Genomic DNA, 19,459 nt, shown 5'->3' with positions numbered 1-19,459 from the left:
TTGGAGACTTGGGCAGAGAGATGGCAGATGGAGTTTAATCCGGACAAATATGAGGTAATGCATTTTGGAAGGTCTAATGCAGGTAGGGAATATACGGTGAATGGTAGAACCCTCAAGAGTATTGAAAGTCAAAGAGATCTAGGAGTACAAGTCCACAGGTCATTGAAAGGGGCAACACAGGTGCAGAAGGTAGTCAAGAAGGCATACGGCATGCTTGCCTTCATTGGCCGGGGCATTGAGTATAAGAATTGGCAAGTCATGTTGCAGCTTTATAGAACCTTAGTTAGGCCACACTTGGAGTATAGTGTTCAATTCTGGTCGCCACACTACCAGAAGGATGTGGAGGCTTTAGAGAGGGTGCTGAAGAGATTTACCAGAATGTTGCCTGGTATGGAGGGCATTAGCTATGAGGAGCGGTTGAATAAACTCGGTTTGTTCTCACTGGAACGAAGGAGGTTGAGGGGAGACCTGATAGAGGTCTACAAAATTATGAGGGGCATAGACAGAGTGGATAGTCAGAGGCTTTTCCCCAGGGTAGAGGGGTCAATTACTAGGGGGCATAGGTTTAAGGTGAGAGGGGCAAGGTTTAGAGTAGATGTACGAGGCAAGTTTTTTATGCAGAGGGTAGTGGGTGCCTGGAACTCGCTACCGGAGGAGGTGGTGGAAGCAGGGATGATAGTGACATTTAAGGGGCATCTTGACAAATACATGAATAGGATGGGAATAGATGGGACCCAGGAAGTGTAGAAAATTGGCAGTCGATTTCGGCGGCGTGAGAGCAGCTGGTGAGTCAGTTTCAGCGGGAGCATTGCGGAAGGAGGTTGCTGGGAGGTAAGTCAACCCTTAAAAGCACTTCTCTTTGCAGGGGCAGGCCAGTCGATTTCGGCGGCGTGAGAGCAGCTGGTGAGTCAGTTTCAGCGGGAGCATTGCGGAAGGAGGTTGCTGGGAGGTAAGTCAACCCTTAAAAGCACTTCTCTTTGCAGGGGCAGGCCAGTCGATTTCGGCGGCGTGAGAGCAACTGGTGAGTCAGTTTCAGCGGGAGCATTGCGGAAGGAGGTTGCTGGGAGGTAAGTCAACCTTTAAAAGCACTTCTCTTTGCAGGGGCAGGCCAGTCGATTTCGGCGGCGTGAGAGCAGCTGGTGAGTCAGTTTCAGCGGGAGCATTGCGGAAGGAGGTTGCTGGGAGGTAAGTCAACCTTTAAAAGCACTTCTCTTTGCAGGGGCAGGCCAGTCGATTTCGGCGGCGTGAGAGCAGCTGGTGAGTCAGTTTCAGCGGGAGCATTGCGGAAGGAGGTTGCTGGGAGGTAAGTCAACCTTTAAAAGCACTTCTCTTTGCAGGGGCAGGCCAGTCGATTTCGGCGGCGTGAGAGCAGCTGGTGAGTCAGTTTCAGCGGGAGCATTGCGGAAGGAGGTTGCTGGGAGGTAAGTCAACCTTTAAAAGCACTTCTCGTTGCAGGGGCAGGCCAGTCGATTTCGGCGGCGTGAGAGCAGCTGGTGAGCCAGTTTCAGCGGGAGCATTGCGGAAGGAGGTTGCTGGGAGGTAAGTCAACCTTTAAAAGCACTTCTCTTTGCAGGGGCAGGCCAGTCGATTTCGGCGGCGTGAGAGCAGCTGGTGAGTCAGTTTCAGCGGGAGCATTGCGGAAGGGGGTTGCTGGGAGGTAAGTCAACCCTTAAAAGCACTTCTCTTTGCAGGGGCAGGCCAGTCGATTTCGGCGGCGTGAGAGCAGCTGGTGAGTCAGTTTCAGCGGGAGCATTGCGGTAGGAGGTTGCTGGGAGGTAAGTCAACCCTTAAAAGCACTTCTCTTTGCAGGGGCAGGCCAGTCGATTTCGGCGGCGTGAGAGCAGCTGGTGAGTCAGTTTCAGCGGGAGCATTGCGGAAGGAGGTTGCTGGGAGGTAAGTCAACCCTTAAAAGCACTTCTCTTTGCAGGGGCAGGCCAGTCGATTTTGGCGGCGTGAGAGCAACTGGTGAGTCAGTTTCAGCGGGAGCATTGCGGAAGGAGGTTGCTGGGAGGTAAGTCAACCTTTAAAAGCACTTCTCTTTGCAGGGGCAGGCCAGTCGATTTCGGCGGCGTGAGAGCAGCTGGTGAGTCAGTTTCAGCGGGAGCATTGCGGAAGGAGGTTGCTGGGAGGTAAGTCAACCCTTAAAAGCACTTCTCTTTGCAGGGGCAGGCCAGTCGATTTCGGCGGCGTGAGAGCAACTGGTGAGTCAGTTTCAGCGGGAGCATTGCGGAAGGAGGTTGCTGGGAGGTAAGTCAACCCTTAAAAGCACTTCTCTTTGCAGGGGCGGGCCAGTCGATTTCGGCGGCGTGAGAGCAGCTGGTGAGTCAGTTTCAGCGGGAGCATTGCGGAAGGAGGTTGCTGGGAGGTAAGTCAACCTTTAAAAGCACTTCTCTTTGCAGGGGCAGGCCAGTCGATTTCGGCGGCGTGAGAGCAGCTGGTGAGTCAGTTTCAGCGGGAGCATTGCGGAAGGAGGTTGCTGGGAGGTAAGTATACCTTTAAAAGCACTTCTCTTTGCAGGGGCGGGCCAGTCGATTTCGGCGGGAGTGGAGCTGGCTGGTTAGTCAATTTCAGCAGGAGCTGAGAATTTTTCTTTTTTTTTAAATTAGTTTTTTAGGCGGGATCAGGAAGTCGACCCGCAGACGTCTGGGAAGACCCTCACCAATAAATTCTGGTGGAGAGGAAACCCGAGACACTACACGTGTAGTGTCTCCCACCCACCCTCCTCCTCTAACCTAATAATAAAACCCATTGGTCTGAGGTAAGTACCATATTTTATTATATTATTATTACTTTTTATAAAAATTTAATTTAGTTGTTAGCCAGATCTTGGTAGAAAGTTAGAGGAATGGCAGGGAAGGGAGTGCAATGTTCCTCCTGCAGGATGTTTGAGGTGAGGGATGCAGTTAGTGTCCCTGCTGATTTTACCTGCAGGAAGTGCTGCCATCTCCAGCTCCTCCAAGACCGAGTTAGGGAACTGGAGCTGGAGTTGGAAGAACTTCGGATCATTCGGGAGGCAGAAGGGGTCATAGATAGCAGCTTCAGGGAATTAGTTACACCAAAGATTGGAGATAGGTGGGTAACTGTAAGAGGGACTGGGAAAAAACAGTCAGTGCAGGGATCCCCTGCGGTCGTTCCCCTGAGAAACAAGTATACCGCTTTGGATACTTGTGGGGGGGACGACTTACCAGGGGTAAGCCATGGGGTACGGGCCTCTGGCACGGAGTCTGTCCCTGTTGCTCAGAAGGGAAGGGGGGAGAGGAGCAGAGCATTAGTAATTGGGGACTCTATAGTCAGGGGCACAGATAGGAGATTTTGTGGGAGCGTGAGAGACTCACGTTTGGTATGTTGCCTCCCAGGTGCAAGGGTACGTGATGTCTCGGATCGTGTTTTCCGGGTCCTTAGGGGGGAGGCGGAGCAGCCCCAAGTCGTGGTCCACATTGGCACCAACGACATAGGTAGGAAAGGGGACAAGGATGTCAGGCAGGCTTTCAGGGAGCTAGGATGGAAGCTCAGAACTAGAACAAACAGAGTTGTTATCTCTGGGTTGTTGCCCGTGCCATGTGATAGTGAGATGAGGAATAGGGAGAGAGAGCATTTAAACACGTGGCTACAGGGATGGTGCAGGCGGGAGGGTTTCAGATTTTTGGATAACTGGGGCTCTTTCTGGGGAAGGTGGGACCTCTACAGACAGGATGGTCTACATCTGAACCTGAGGGGCACAAATATCCTGGGGGGGAGATTTGTTAGTGCTCTTTGGGGGGGTTTAAACTAATGCAGCAGGGGCATGGGAACCTGGATTGTAGTTTTAGGGTAAGGGAGAATGAGAGTATAGAGGTCAGGAGCACAGATTTGACGTCGCAGGAGGGGGCCAGCGTTCAGGTAGGTGGTTTGAAGTGTGTCTACTTCAATGCCAGGAGTATACGAAACAAGGTAGGGGAATTGGCAGCGTGGGTTGGTACCTGGGACTTCGATGTTGTGGCCATTTCGGAGACATGGATAGAGCAGGGACAGGAATGGATGTTGCAGGTTCCGGGGTTTAGGTGTTTTAGTAAGCTCAGAGAAGGAGGCAAAAGAGGGGGAGGTGTGGCGCTGCTAGTCAAGAGCAGTATTACGGTGGCGGAGAGGATGCTAGATGGGGACTCTTCTTCCGAGGTAGTATTGGCTGAAGTTAGAAACAGGAAAGGAGAGGTCACCCTGTTGGGAGTTTTTTATAGGCCTCCGAATAGTTCTAGGGATGTAGAGGAAAGGATGGCGAAGATGATTCTGGATATGAGCGAAAGTAACAGGGTAGTTATTATGGGAGACTTTAACTTTCCAAATATTGACTGGAAAATATATAGTTCGAGTACAATAGATGGGTCGTTTTTTGTACAGTGTGTGCAGGAGGGTTTCCTGAAACAATATGTTGACAGGCCAACAAGAGGCGAGGCCACGTTGGATTTTGTTTTGGGTAATGAACCAGGCCAGGTGTTGGATTTGGAGGTAGGAGAGCACTTTGGGGACAGTGACCACAATTCGGTGACGTTTACGTTAAGGATGGAAAGGGATAAGTATACACCGCAGGGCAAGAGTTATAGCTGGGGGAAGGGCAATTATGATGCCATTAGACGTGACTTGGGGGGGGGGATAAGGTGGGGAAGTAGGCTGCAAGTGTTGGGCACACTGGATAAGTGGGGCTTGTTCAAGGATCAGCTACTGCGTGTTCTTGATAAGTATGTACCGGTCAGACAGGGAGGAAGGCGTCGAGCGAGGGAACCGTGGTTTACCAAGGAAGTGGAATCTCTTGTTAAGAGGAAGAAGAAGGCCTATGTGAAGATGAAGTGTGAAGTTTCGGTTGGGGTGATGGATAGTTACAAGGTAGCGAGGAAGGATCTAAAGAGAGAGCTAAGACGAGCAAGGAGGGGACATGAGAAGTATTTGGCAGGAAGGATCAAGGAAAACCCAAAAGCTTTCTATAGGTATGTCAGGAATAAGCGAATGACTAGGGAAAGAGTAGGACCAGTCAAGGACAGGGATGGTTAATTGTGTGTGGAGTCTGAAGAGATAGGCGAGATACTAAATGAATATTTTTCGTCAGTATTCACTCAGGAAAAAGATAATGTTGTGGAGGAGAATGCTGAGCCCCAGGCTAATAGAATATATGGCATTGAGGTACGTAGGGAAGAGGTGTTGGCAATTCTGGACAGGCTGAAAATAGATAAGTCCCCGGGACCTGATGGGATTTATCCTAGGATTCTATGGGAGGCCAGGGAAGAGATTGCTGGACCTTTGGCTTTGATTTTTATGTCATCATTGGCTACAGGAATAGTGCCAGAGGACTGGAGGACAGCAAATGTGGTCCCTTTGTTCAAAAAGGGGAGCAGAGACAACCCCGGCAACTATAGACCGGTGAGCCTCACGTCTGTAGTGGGTAAAGTCTTGGAGGGGATTATAAGGGACAAGATTTATAATCATCTAGATAGGAATAATATGATCAGGGATAGTCAGCATGGCTTTGTGAAGGGTAGGTCATGCCTCACAAACCTTATTGAGGTCTTTGAGAAGGTGACTGAACAGGTAGACGAGGGTAGAGCAGTTGATGTGGTGTATATGGATTTCAGCAAAGCGTTTGATAAGGTTCCCCACGGTAGGCTATTGCAAAAAATACGGAGGCTGGGGATTGAGGGTGATTTAGAGATGTGGATCAGAAATTGGCTAGCTGAAAGAAGACAGAGGGTGGTGGTTGATGGGAAATGTTCAGAATGGAGTACAGTCACAAGTGGAGTACCACAAGGATCTGTTCTGGGGCCGTTGCTGTTTGTCATTTTTATCAATGACCTAGAGGAAGGCGCAGAAGGGTGGGTGAGTAAATTTGCAGACGATACTAAAGTCGGTGGTGTTGTCGATAGTGTGGAAGGATGTAGCAGGTTACAGAGGGATATAGATAAGCTGCAGAGCTGGGCTGAGAGGTGGCAAATGGAGTTTAATGTAGAGAAGTGTGAGGTGATTCACTTTGGAAGGAATAACAGGAATGCGGAATATTTGGCTAATGGTAAAGTTCTTGAAAGTGTGGCTGAGCAGAGGGATCTAGGTGTCCATGTACATAGATCCCTGAAAGTTGCCACCCAGGTTGATAGGGTTGTGAAGAAGGCCTATGGAGTGTTGGCCTTTATTGGTAGAGGAATTGAGTTCCGGAGTCGGGAGGTCATGTTGCAGCTGTACAGAACTCTGGTTCGGCCGCATTTGGAGTATTGCGTACAGTTCTGGTCACCGCATTATAGGAAGGACGTGGAGGCTTTGGAGCGGGTGCAGAGGAGATTTACCAGGATGTTGCCTGGTATGGAGGGAAAATCTTATGAGGAAAGGCTGATGGACTTGAGGTTGTTTTCGTTGGAGAGAAGAAGGTTAAGAGGAGACTTAATAGAGGCATACAAAATGATCAGGGGGTTGGATAGGGTGGACAGTGAGAGCCTTCTCCCGCGGATGGATATGGCTGGCACGAGGGGACATAACTTTAAACTGAGGGGTAATAGATATCGGACAGAGGTCAGAGGTAGGTTCTTTACGCAAAGAGTAGTGAGGCCGTGGAATGCCCTACCTGCTACAGTAGTGAACTCGCCAACATTGAGGGCATTTAAAAGTTTATTGGATAAACATATGGATGATAATGGCATAGTGTAGGTTAGATGGCTTTTGTTTCGGTGCAACATCGTGGGCCGAAGGGCCTGTACTGCGCTGTATTGTTCTATGTTCTATTTAGTCGGGCAGCATGGTCGGCACGGGCTTGGAGGGCCGAAGGGCCTGTTCCTGTGCTGTACATTTCTTTGTTCTTTGTTCTTTGGAGTAGTACCGGATGATTGCAGGGAGGCGAATGTTGTTCCCTTGTTCAAGAAAGTGAGTACGAAATCCCTGGGAATTATAGACCCATCAGTCTTACGTCCGTGGTGAGCAAAATATTGGAAAGGATTTGAGAGATATGATTATTTAGAAAAACAGAGTTTGATTAAAGATAGTCAGCATGACCTTGTGAGGGGGAGGTCACGCCTCACAAGCCTCATTGAATTCTTGGAGGATGTGACGAGACACATTGATGAAGGTCGGGAAGTGGATGTGGTGTATATGGATTTCAGTAAGGCATTTGATAAGGTTCCCCATGGTAGGCTCATTCAGAAAGTTAGGGGGCATGGGATACAGGGAAATTTGGCTGTCTGGATACAGAATTGGCTAGCCAAAGGAAGACAGCGAGTGGTAGTGGATGGAAAGTAATCCGCCTGGAGGTCGGTGACCAGTGGTGTCCCGCAAGGATCTGTTCTGGGACCTCTGCTCTTTGTGGTTTTTATAAATGACTTGGATGAGGAAGTGGAAGGGTGGGTTAGTAAGTTTGCCGATGACACAAAGGTTGGTGGAGTTGTAGATAGTGTTGAGGGCTGTTGCAGGTTACAACAGGACATTGACAGGATGCAGAGCTGGGCTGAGAAGTGGCAGATGGGATTCAGCGTTGATAAATATGAAGTGATTCAATTTGGAAGATCGAATTTGAATGCAGAATGCACGGTTAAAGGGAGTATACTTGGAAGTGTGGAGGAATAGAGGGATTTTGGGGGTCCATGTACATATGCATTTTGGAAGGTCTAATACAGATGGGAAATATACAGTAAACTTGATTTGATTTATTATTGTCACATGTATCAGTAAACAGTGAAAAGTGTTGCTTCTTGCGTGCTGTACAGACAATGCAGACCGTACATAGGGAAGGAAGGAGAGACTGCAGAATATAATGTTACAGTGATAGCAAGGTGTGGAGAAAAGTTCAACTTAATACGGGGTAGGTCCATTCAAAAGTCTGATGGCAGTAGGGAAGAAGCAGTTCTTGAGTCGGTTGGTACGTGACCTCAAACTTTGGTATCTTTTTCCTGACGGAAGAAGGTGGAAGAGAGCATGTCCGGGGTGCGTGTGGTCCTTAATTATGCTGGCTGCCTTTCCGAGGCAGCGGGAATTATAGACAGAGTCAATGGATGGGAGGCTGGTTTGCGTGATGGATTGGGCAACATTCACAACCTTTTGTAGTTTCCTGCGGTCTTGGGCAGAGCAGGCTCCATACCAAGCTGTGATACAACCAGAAAGAATGCTTTCTATGGTGCATCTGTAGAAGTTGGTGAGGGTCGTAGGTGACAAGCCAAATGTCCTTAGCCTTCTGAGAAAGTAGAGTCGTTGGTAGGCTTTCTTAATTATAGTCTCAGCATGGGGGGACCAGGACAGGCTGTACACCTAAAAACCTGAAGCTCTTGACCCTTTCTACTTTGCTCCCATTGATGTAGACAGGGGCATGTTCTCCACTACGCTTCCTGAAGTCGATGACAATCTCCTTCGTTTTGTTGACATTGAGGGAGAGATTATTGTCGTTGCACCAGTTCACCAGATTCTCTATCTCCTGTACTCTGTCTCGTCATTGTTTGCAATCTGACCCACTACGGTGGTGTCATCAGCAAATTTGAAAATCGAGTTGGAGGTGAATTTGGCCACACAGTTGTAGGTGTATAAGGAGTATAGTAGGGGGCTGAGGACACAGCCTTGTGGTGCACCGGTGTTGAGGATGATTGTGGAGGAGGTGTTGTTACTGATTGTGGCCTGTGGGTTAGAAAGTTCAGGATCCAGTCGCAGAGGGAGGAGCAGATGCCAAGGCCACGGAGTTTGGAGATGAGTTTCGTAGGAATGATGGTGTTGAAGGCTGAGCTGCAGTCGATAAATATGAGTCTGACAGAGGTGTCTTTGTCATCTAGGTGTTCCAGGGTAGAGTGCAGGGCCATGGAGATGGCGTCTGCTGTGGACCTGTTGCAGCGGTCGGCAAACTGTAGTGGATCAAGGCAATGCGGGAGGCTGGAGTTGATTCGTGCCATGACTAACCTTTCGAAGTACTTCATGATGATGGATGGAATGGCAGAACCCTTAGGGATATTGATAGGCAGAGGGATCTGGGTGTACAGGTACACAGGTCACTGAAAGGGGCAACACAGGTGGAGAAGGTAGTCAAGAAGGCATACGGCATGCTTGCCTTCTTCAGCCGGGGCATTGAGTTTAAAAATTAGCAAGACATGTTGCAGCTGTAATGAACCTTAGTTAGGCTGCACTTGGAATCTAATGTTCAATTCTGGTCGCCACACTACCAGAAGGATGTGGAGGCTTTAGAGAGGGTGCAGAAGAGATTTACCAGGATGTTGCCTGGTCTGGAGGGCATTAGCTATGATGAGAGGCTGAATAGACTTGGTTTGTTCTCTCTGGAGCGAAGGAGGTTGAAGGGTGACCTGATAGAGGGCTACAAAATTATGAGGGGCATAGACAGAGTGGATAGTCAGAGGCATTTTCCCAGGGTGCAAGAGTCAGTTACCAGGGGACATAGGTTTAAGGTGTGAGGGGCAGAGTTTACAGGAGATGTACGAGATAAGTTTTTTCATAACAATAACAACAATCTTTATTTGTTCCCCAAGTAGGCTCACATTAACACTGCAATGAAGTCACTGTGAAAATCCCCTAGTCGCCCCATTCCAGCGCCTGTTCGGGTACACAGAGGGAGAATTCAGAATGCCCAATTCACCTAACAGCATGTTTTTCGGGGCTTGTGGGAGGAAACCCGAGCATCCGGAGGAAACCCACGCAGACACAGGGAGAACGTGCAGACTCTGCGCAGACAGTGACCCAAGCAGGAATCAAACCTGAGATCCTGGCGCTGTGAAGCAACAGTGCTAACCACTGTGCTACCATGCTGCCATAGAGGATAGTGGGAGCCTGGAGCTCACTGCCGGGGGAGGTGGTGGAAGCAGGGACGATTGTGACGTTTAAGGGGCGTCTTGACAAATACATGAATAGGATGGGAATAGAGGGATATGGTCCCTAGAAGAGTAGGAGGTTTTAGTACAGACGGGCAGCATGGTCAGCGAGGCTTGGAGGGTCGAAGGGCCTGTTCCTGTGCTGTAATTTTCTTTATAAGAAGTCTTATAACACCAGGTTAAAGTCCAACAGGTTTGTTTCAAATCACTAGCATTCGGAGCACTGCTCCTTCCTCAGGTGAATGAAGTGGTATGTTCCAGAAACCTATATATAGACAAAGTCAAATATGCAAGGCAATGCTTTGAATGCAAGCATTTGCAGGTAATTAAGTCTTAACAGATCCAGAGATAGGGGTAACCCCAGGTTAAAGCTCTTTAACAAACCTGTTGGACTTTGACCTGGTGTTGTAAGACTTCATACTGTGCTCACTCCAGTCCAACGCTGGCATCTCTCTTTGTTCTTTGTTTGTTCGTTGATTGAGCCAATTCTCACTGGGGTAAAAACTTCTTGATTCTGCTCCTGATAGAGGACAGTGTTCAGTTCGTTCTGATCCACTTTCTGCCTTGTCCTTCAGGGATCTCTGAGACCACAATCTACTGGCTGAATAATTGCAACGAGCCAAGACTTGCGGACGATGCTGCCTGTATGTTGTGCCAATTGATTACCAGGGTGAGAATGATTCAGACAGCTATGGTCTGTCGGGGAGAACAGCAGGTACTGAAGATGTATCTCACTGTCATCATCCTCTCCATTCACCCAGTCAAAGGTAAGCAAAAGACCTAAAGTCCCTCAACAATGGAAGCACAATGTGGATCCAAATTCCAGAGACATTCTGTAATTAAATTAACCAACATTCCCCAATTGACAGCAACATTCTGCAATAAAATTAATAAACAACATTCCCCAATTGACAAGAACAGTCGGTAATTAAAAAAACCAACATTCCCCAATTGCCAGAGAATTTCTGTAATTATATTAACCAACATGCCACAATTGACAGGAACATTCCGTAATTAAATTAAACAACATTCCCCAATTGACAGGAATGTTCTGTAATTAAATTAACCAACATTCCCCAATTGAAAGGAACATTCTGCAATTAACTTAATCAACATTCCCCAATTGACAGAGTCATTCGGTAATTAAATTAACCAACGTTCCCCAATTGACAGAGACATTCTGTAATTAAATTAACCAACATTCCCCAATTGACAGAGACATTCTGTAAGTAAATTAACCAACATTGCCAAATTGACAGAGACATTCTGTAATCAAATTAATAACCAACATTCACCAACTGACAGGAAAGTTCTGTAATTAAATTAATAACCAACATTCCTCAATTGACAGGAACATTCTGTAATTAAATTAATAACCAACATTCCCAAATTGACAGGAACATTCTGTAATTAAATTAACCAACATTCCCCAATTGACAGGAACATTCTGTAATTAAATTAACCAACAGTCCCCAATTGACAGGAACATTCTGTAATTAAATTAACCAACATTCCCCAATTGACAGGAACATTCTGTAATTAAATTAACCAACATTCCCCAATTGACAGGAAGGTTCTGTAATTAGATTAACAAACATTCCCCAACTGACAGGAACATTCTGTAATTAAATTAATAACCAACATTCCCCAATTGACAGGAACATTCTGTAATTAAATTAACCAACATTCCCCAATTGACAGAGAAATTCTGTAATTAAATTAACCAACATTCCCCAATTGACAGGAACATTCTGTAATTAAATTAACCAACATTCCCCAATTGACAGGAATGTTATGTAATTAAATTAACAAACATTCCCTAATTGACAGGAACATTCTGTAATTAAATTAACCAACATTCCCCAGTTGACAGGAACATTCTCTAATTAAATTAACCAACATTCCCCAATTGACAGAGTCATTCTGTAATTAAATTAACCAACATTCCCCAATTGACAGAGACATTCTGTAATTAAATTAACCAACATTCCCCAATTGAGAGGAACATTCTGTAATTAAATTAACCATCATTCCCCAATTGACAGGAACATTCTGTAATCAAATTAATAACCAACATTCACCAACTGACAGGAATGTTCGGTAATTAAATTAACCAACATTCCCCAATTGACAGGAACATTCTGTAATCAAATTAATAACCAACATTCCCCAATTGACAGGAACATTCTGTAATTAAATTAACCAACATTCCCCAATTGACAGGAACATTCTGTGATTAAATTAATAACCAACATTCCCCAATTGACAGGAACATTCTGTAATTAAATTAACCAACATTCCCCAATTGACAGGAACATTCTGTAATTAAATTAATAACCAACATTCCCCAATTGACAGGAACATTCTGTAATTAAATTAACCAACATTCCCCAATTGACAGGAATATTCTGTAATTATATTAACCAACATTCCCCAATTTACAGGAACATTCTGTAATTAAATTAACCAACATTCCCCAATTGACAGGAACATTCTGTAATTAAATTAGCCAACATTCCCCAATTGACAGGAACATTCTGTAATTAAATTAACCATCATTCCCCAATTGACAGGAACATTCTGTAATTAAATTAACCACCATTCCCCAATTGACAGGAATGTTCTGTAATTAAATTAATAAACATTCCCCAATTGACAGGAACAATCTGTAATTAAATAAATAACCAACATTCCCCAATTGACAGGAACATTCTGTAATTAAATTAATAACCAACATTCCCAAATTGACAGGAACATTCTGTAATTAAATTAACCAACATTCCCCAATTGACTGAAACATTCTGTAATTACATTAACCAACATTCCCCAATTGACAGGAACATTCTGTAATTAAATTAACCAACAGTCCCCAATTGACAGGAACATTCTGTAATTAAATTAACCAACATTCCCCAATTGACAGGAACATTCTGTAATTAAATTAACCAACATTCCCCAATTGACAGGAAGGTTCTGTAATTAGATTAACAAACATTCCCCAATTGACAGGATCATTCTGTAATTAAATTAATAACCAACATTCCCCAATTGACAGGAACATTCTGTAATTAAATTAACCAACATTCCCCAATTGACAGAGAAATTCTGTAATTAAATTAACCAACATTCCCCAATTGACAGGAACATTCTGTAATTAAATTAACCAACATTCCCCAATTGACAGAGAAATTCTGTAATTAAATTAACCAACATTCCCCAATTGACAGGAACATTCTGTAATTAAATTAACCAACAGTCCCCAATTGACAGGAACATTCTGTAATTAAATTAACCAACATTCCCCAATTGACAGGAACATTCTGTAATTAAATTAACCAACATTTCCCAATTGACAGGAACATTCTGTAATTAAATCAATAACCAACATTCCTCAATTGACAGGAACATTCTGTAATTAAATTAACCAACATTCCCCAATTGACAGGAACATTCTCTAATTAAATTAACCAACATTCCCCAATTGACAGAGTCATTCTGTAATTAAATTAACCAACATTCCCCAATTGACAGAGACATTCTGTATTTAATTTAACCAACATTCCCCAATTGTCAGAGACATTCTGTAATTAAATTAACCAACATTCCCCAATTGACAGGAATGTTCTGTAATTAAATTAACAAACATTCCCCAATTGACAGGAACATTCTGTAATTAAATTAATAACCAACATTCCCCAATTGACAGGAACATTCTGTAATTAAATTAACCAACATTCACCAATTGACAGGATCATTCTGGAATTAAATTAATAACCAACATTCCCCAATTGACAGGAACATTCTGTAATTGAATTACCCAACATTCCCCAATTGACAGGAACATTCTGTAATTAAATTAACCATCATTCCCCAATTGACAGGAACATTCTGTAATTAAATTAATAACCAACATTTCCCAATTGACAGGAACATTCTGTAATTAAATTAACCAACATTCCCCAATTGACAGGAATGTTCGATAATTAAATTAACAAACGTTCCACAATTGACAGGAACATTCTGTAATTAAATTAATAACCAACATTCCCCAATTGACAGGAACATTCTGTAATTAAATAAACCAACATTCCCCAATTGACAGGAACATTCTGTAATTAAATTAATAACCAACATTCCCCAATTGACAGGAACAGTCTGTAATTAAATTAACCAACATTCCCCAATTGACAGGAACATTCTGTAATTAAATTAACCAACATTCTCCAATTGACAGGATAATTCTGTAATTAAATTAACCAACATTCCCCAATTGACAGAGACATTCTATAATTAAATTAACCAACATTCCCCAATTGACAGAGAAATTCTGTAATTAAATTAACCAACATTCCCCAATTGACAGAGACATTCTGTAATTAAATTAATAACCAACATTCCCCAATTGACAGAGACATTCTGTAATTAAATTAACCAACATACCCCAATCGACAGGAACATTCTGTAATTAAATTAACCAACATTCCCCAATTGACAGGGACATTCTGTAATTAAATTAACCAACATACCCCAATTGACAGGAACATTCTGTAATTAAATTAATAACCAACATTCCCCAATTGACAGAGACATTCTGTAATTAAATTAACCAACATTCCCCAATTGACAGGAACATTCTGTAATTAAATTAACCAACATTCCCCAATTGACAGGAACATTCTGTAATTAAATTAACCAACATTCCCCAATTGACAGGAACATTCTGTAATTAAATTGACCAACATTCCCCAATTGACAGGAACATTCTGTAATCAAATTAATAAATAACATTCACCAACTGACAGGAATGTTCGGTAATTAAATTAATAATCAACATTCCCCAATTTACAGGAACATTCTGTAATTAAATTAACCAGCATTCCCCAATTGACAGGAACATTCGGTAATTAAATTAACCAACATTCCCCAATTGACAGAGACATTCTGTAATTAAATTAACCAACATTCCCCAATTGACAGGAACATTCTGTAATTAAATTAACCAACATTCCCCAATTGACAGGAACATTCTGTAATTAAATTAACCAACATTCCCCAATTGACAGGAACATTCTGTAATTAAATTGACCAACATTCCCCAATTGACAGGAACATTCTGTAATCAAATTAATAAATAACATTCACCAACTGACAGGAATGTTCGGTAATTAAATTAATAATCAACATTCCCCAATTGACAGGAACATTCTGTAATTAAATTAACCAGCATTCCCCAATTGACAGGAACATTCGGTAAATAAAATAACCAACATTCCCCAATTGACAGGAACTTTCTGTAATTAAATTAATAACCAACATTCCCCAATTGACAGAGACATTCTATATTTAATTTAACCACCATTCCCCAATTGGCAGAGACATTCTGTAATTAAATTAACCAACATTCCCCAATTGACAGGAACATTCTGTAATTAAATTAACCAACATTCCCCAATTGACAGGAACATTCTGTCATCAAATTAATAACCAACATTCCCCAATTGACAGAGACATTCTGTATTTAATTTAACCAACATTCCCCAATTGACAGAGATATTCTGTAATTAAATTAACCAACATTCCACAATTGACAGGAGTGTTCTGTAATTAAATTAACAAACATTCCCCAATTGACAGGAACTTTCTGTAATTAAATTAATAACCAACATTCCCCAATTGACAGGAACATTCTGTAATTAAATTAACCAACATTCCCGAATTGACAGGAACATTCTGTAATTAAATTAATAACCAACATTCCCTAATTGACAGAGCCATACTGTAATTAAATTAACCAACTTTCCCCAATTGACAGGAACATTCTGTAATTAAATTAATAACCAACATTCCCCAATTGACAGGAACATTCTGTAATTAAATTAACCAACATTCCCCAATTGACAGGAACATTCTGTAATTATATTAACCAACATTCCCCAATTGACAGGAACATTCTGTGATTAAATAAACCAACATTCCCCAATTGACAGGAACATTCTGTAATTAAATTAATAACCAACATTCCCCAATTGACAGGAACATTCTGTAATTAAATTAACCAACTTTCCCCAATTGACAGGAACATTCTGTAATTAAATTAATAACCAACATTCCCCAATTGACAGGAACATTCTGTAATTAAATTAACCAACATTCCCCAATTGACAGGAACATTCTGTAATTATATTAACCAACATTCCCCAATTTACATGAACATTCTGTAATTAAATTAACCAAAATTCCCCAATTGACAGGATCATTCTGTAATTAAATTAACCAACATTCCCCAATTGACAGGAACATTCTGTAATTAAATTATCCAACATTCCCCAATTGACAGGAATGTTCTGTAATTAAATTAGCCAACATTCCCCAATTGACAGGAACATTCTGTAATTAAATTAACCACCATTCCCCAATTGACAGGAACATTCTGTAATTAAATTAACCAACATTCCCCAATTGACAGGAACATTCTGTAATTAAATTAACCAACATTCCCCAATTGACAGGAACATTCTGTAATTAAATTGACCAACATTCCCCAATTGACAGGAACATTCTGTAATCAAATTAATAAATAACATTCACCAACTGACAGGAATGTTCGGTAATTAAATTAATAATCAACATTCCCCAATTGACAGGAACATTCTGTAATTAAATTAACCAGCATTCCCCAATTGACAGGAACATTCGGTAATTAAAATAACCAACATTCCCCAATTCACAGGAACTTTCTGTAATTAAATTAATAACCAACATTCCCCAATTGACAGAGACATTCTATATTTAATTTAACCACCATTCCCCAATTGGCAGAGACATTCTGTAATTAAATTAACCAACATACCCCAATCGACAGGAACATTCTGTAATTAAATTAACCAACATTCCCCAATTGACAGGGACATTCTGTAATTAAATTAACCAACATACCCCGATTGACAGGAACATTCTGTAATTAAATTAATAACCAACATTCCCCAATTGACAGAGACATTCTGTAATTAAATTAACCAACATTCCCCAATTGACAGGAACATTCTGTAATTAAATTAACCAACATTCCCCAATTGACAGGAACATTCTGTAATTAAATTAACCAACATTCCCCAATTGACAGGAACATTCTGTAATTAAATTGACCAACATTCCCCAATTGACAGGAACATTCTGTAATCAAATTAATAAATAACATTCACCAACTGACAGGAATGTTCGGTAATTAAATTAATAATCAACATTCCCCAATTTACAGGAACATTCTGTAATTAAATTAACCAGCATTCCCCAATTGACAGGAACATTCGGTAATTAAATTAACCAACATTCCCCAATTGACAGAGACATTCTGTAATTAAATTAACCAACATTCCCCAATTGACAGGAACATTCTGTAATTAAATTAACCAACATTCCCCAATTGACAGGAACATTCTGTAATTAAATTAACCAACAATCCCCAATTGACAGGAACATTCTGTAATTAAATTGACCAACATTCCCCAATTGACAGGAACATTCTGTAATCAAATTAATAAATAACATTCACCAACTGACAGGAATGTTCGGTAATTAAATTAATAATCAACATTCCCCAATTGACAGGAACATTCTGTAATTAAATTAACCAGCATTCCCCAATTGACAGGAACATTCGGTAATTAAAATAACCAACATTCCCCAATTGACAGGAACTTTCTGTAATTAAATTAATAACCAACATTCCCCAATTGACAGAGACATTCTATATTTAATTTAACCAACATTCCCCAATTGACAGAGATATTCTGTAATTAAATTAACCAACATTCCACAATTGACAGGAGTGTTCTGTAATTAAATTAACAAACATTCCCCAATTGACAGGAACTTTCTGTAATTAAATTAATAACCAACATTCCCCAATTGACAGGAACATTCTGTAATTAAATTAACCAACATTCCCGAATTGACAGGAACATTCTGTAATTAAATTAATAACCAACATTCCCTAATTGACAGAGCCATACTGTAATTAAATTAACCAACTTTCCCCAATTGACAGGAACATTCTGTAATTAAATTAATAACCAACATTCCCCAATTGACAGGAACATTCTGTAATTAAATTAACCAACATTCCCCAATTGACAGGAACATTCTGTAATTATATTAACCAACATTCCCCAATTGACAGGAACATTCTGTGATTAAATTAACCAACATTCCCCAATTGACAGGAACATTCTGTAATTAAATTAATAACCAACATTCCCCAATTGACAGGAACATTCTGTAATTAAATTAACCAACTTTCCCCAATTGACAGGAACATTCTGTAATTAAATTAATAACCAACATTCCCCAATTGACAGGAACATTCTGTAATTAAATTAACCAACATTCCCCAATTGACAGGAACATTCTGTAATTATATTAACCAACATTCCCCAATTTACATGAACATTCTGTAATTAAATTAACCAAAATTCCCCAATTGACAGGATCATTCTGTAATTAAATTAACCAACATTCCCCAATTGACAGGAACATTCTGTAATTAAATTATCCAACATTCCCCAATTGACAGGAATGTTCTGTAATTAAATTAGCCAACATTCCCCAATTGACAGGAACATTCTGTAATTAAATTAACCACCATTCCCCAATTGACAGGAACATTCTGTAATTAAATTAACCAACATTCCCCAATTGACAGGAACATTCTGTAATTAAATTAACCAACATTCCCCAATTGACAGGAACATTCTGTAATTAAATTGACCAACATTCCCCAATTGACAGGAACATTCTGTAATCAAATTAATAAATAACATTCACCAACTGACAGGAATGTTCGGTAATTAAATTAATAATCAACATTCCCCAATTTACAGGAACATTCTGTAATTAAATTAACCAGCATTCCCCAATTGACAGGAACATTCGGTAATTAAATTAACCAACATTCCCCAATTGACAGAGACATTCTGTAATTAAATTAACCAACATTCCCCAATTGACAGGAACATTCTGTAATTAAATTAACCAACATTCCCCAATTGACAGGAACATTCTGTAATTAAATTAACCAACATTCCCCAATTGACAGGAACATTCTGTAATTAAATTGACCAACATTCCCCAATTGACAGGAACATTCTGTAATCAAATTAATAAATAACATTCACCAACTGACAGGAATGTTCGGTAATTAAATTAATAATCAACATTCCCCAATTGACAGGAACATTCTGTAATTAAATTAACCAGCATTCCCCAATTGACAGGAACATTCGGTAAATAAAATAACCAACATTCCCCAATTGACAGGAACTTTCTGTAATTAAATTAATAACCAACATTCCCCAATTGACAGAGACATTCTATATTTAATTTAACCACCATTCCCCAATTGGCAGAGACATTCTGTAATTAAATTAACCAACATTCCCCAATTGACAGGAACATTCTGTAATTAAATTAACCAACATTCCCCAATTGACAGGAACATTCTGTCATCAAATTAATAACCAACATTCCCCAATTGACAGAGACATTCTGTATTTAATTTAACCAACATTCCCCAATTGACAGAGATATTCTGTAATTAAATTAACCAACATTCCACAATTGACAGGAGTGTTCTGTAATTAAATTAACAAACATTCCCC

General features: G+C 41.3%; 1 protein-coding gene across 1 annotated transcript in view; it reads left to right on the top strand.

Annotated features, from left to right (window-relative positions):
- The window catches only part of LOC140409460 (galectin-3-binding protein-like), a 419,647-nt gene that overhangs the window by 14,678 nt on the left and 385,510 nt on the right, over nt 1-19,459 (top strand). Inside the window, exon 3 of the mRNA XM_072497893.1 lies at nt 10,379-10,570. Within this exon, the coding sequence (XP_072353994.1) occupies nt 10,450-10,570 (121 nt within the window). The 5' untranslated portion in view covers nt 10,379-10,449. The remainder of the gene's footprint in view (nt 1-10,378; nt 10,571-19,459) is intronic.

The sequence above is a fragment of the Scyliorhinus torazame genome, chromosome 3 (assembly GCF_047496885.1).
Source record: "Scyliorhinus torazame isolate Kashiwa2021f chromosome 3, sScyTor2.1, whole genome shotgun sequence".
NCBI lineage: Eukaryota > Metazoa > Chordata > Chondrichthyes > Carcharhiniformes > Scyliorhinidae > Scyliorhinus > Scyliorhinus torazame.
This window is presented reverse-complemented; position numbering and strand designations above follow the sequence as displayed.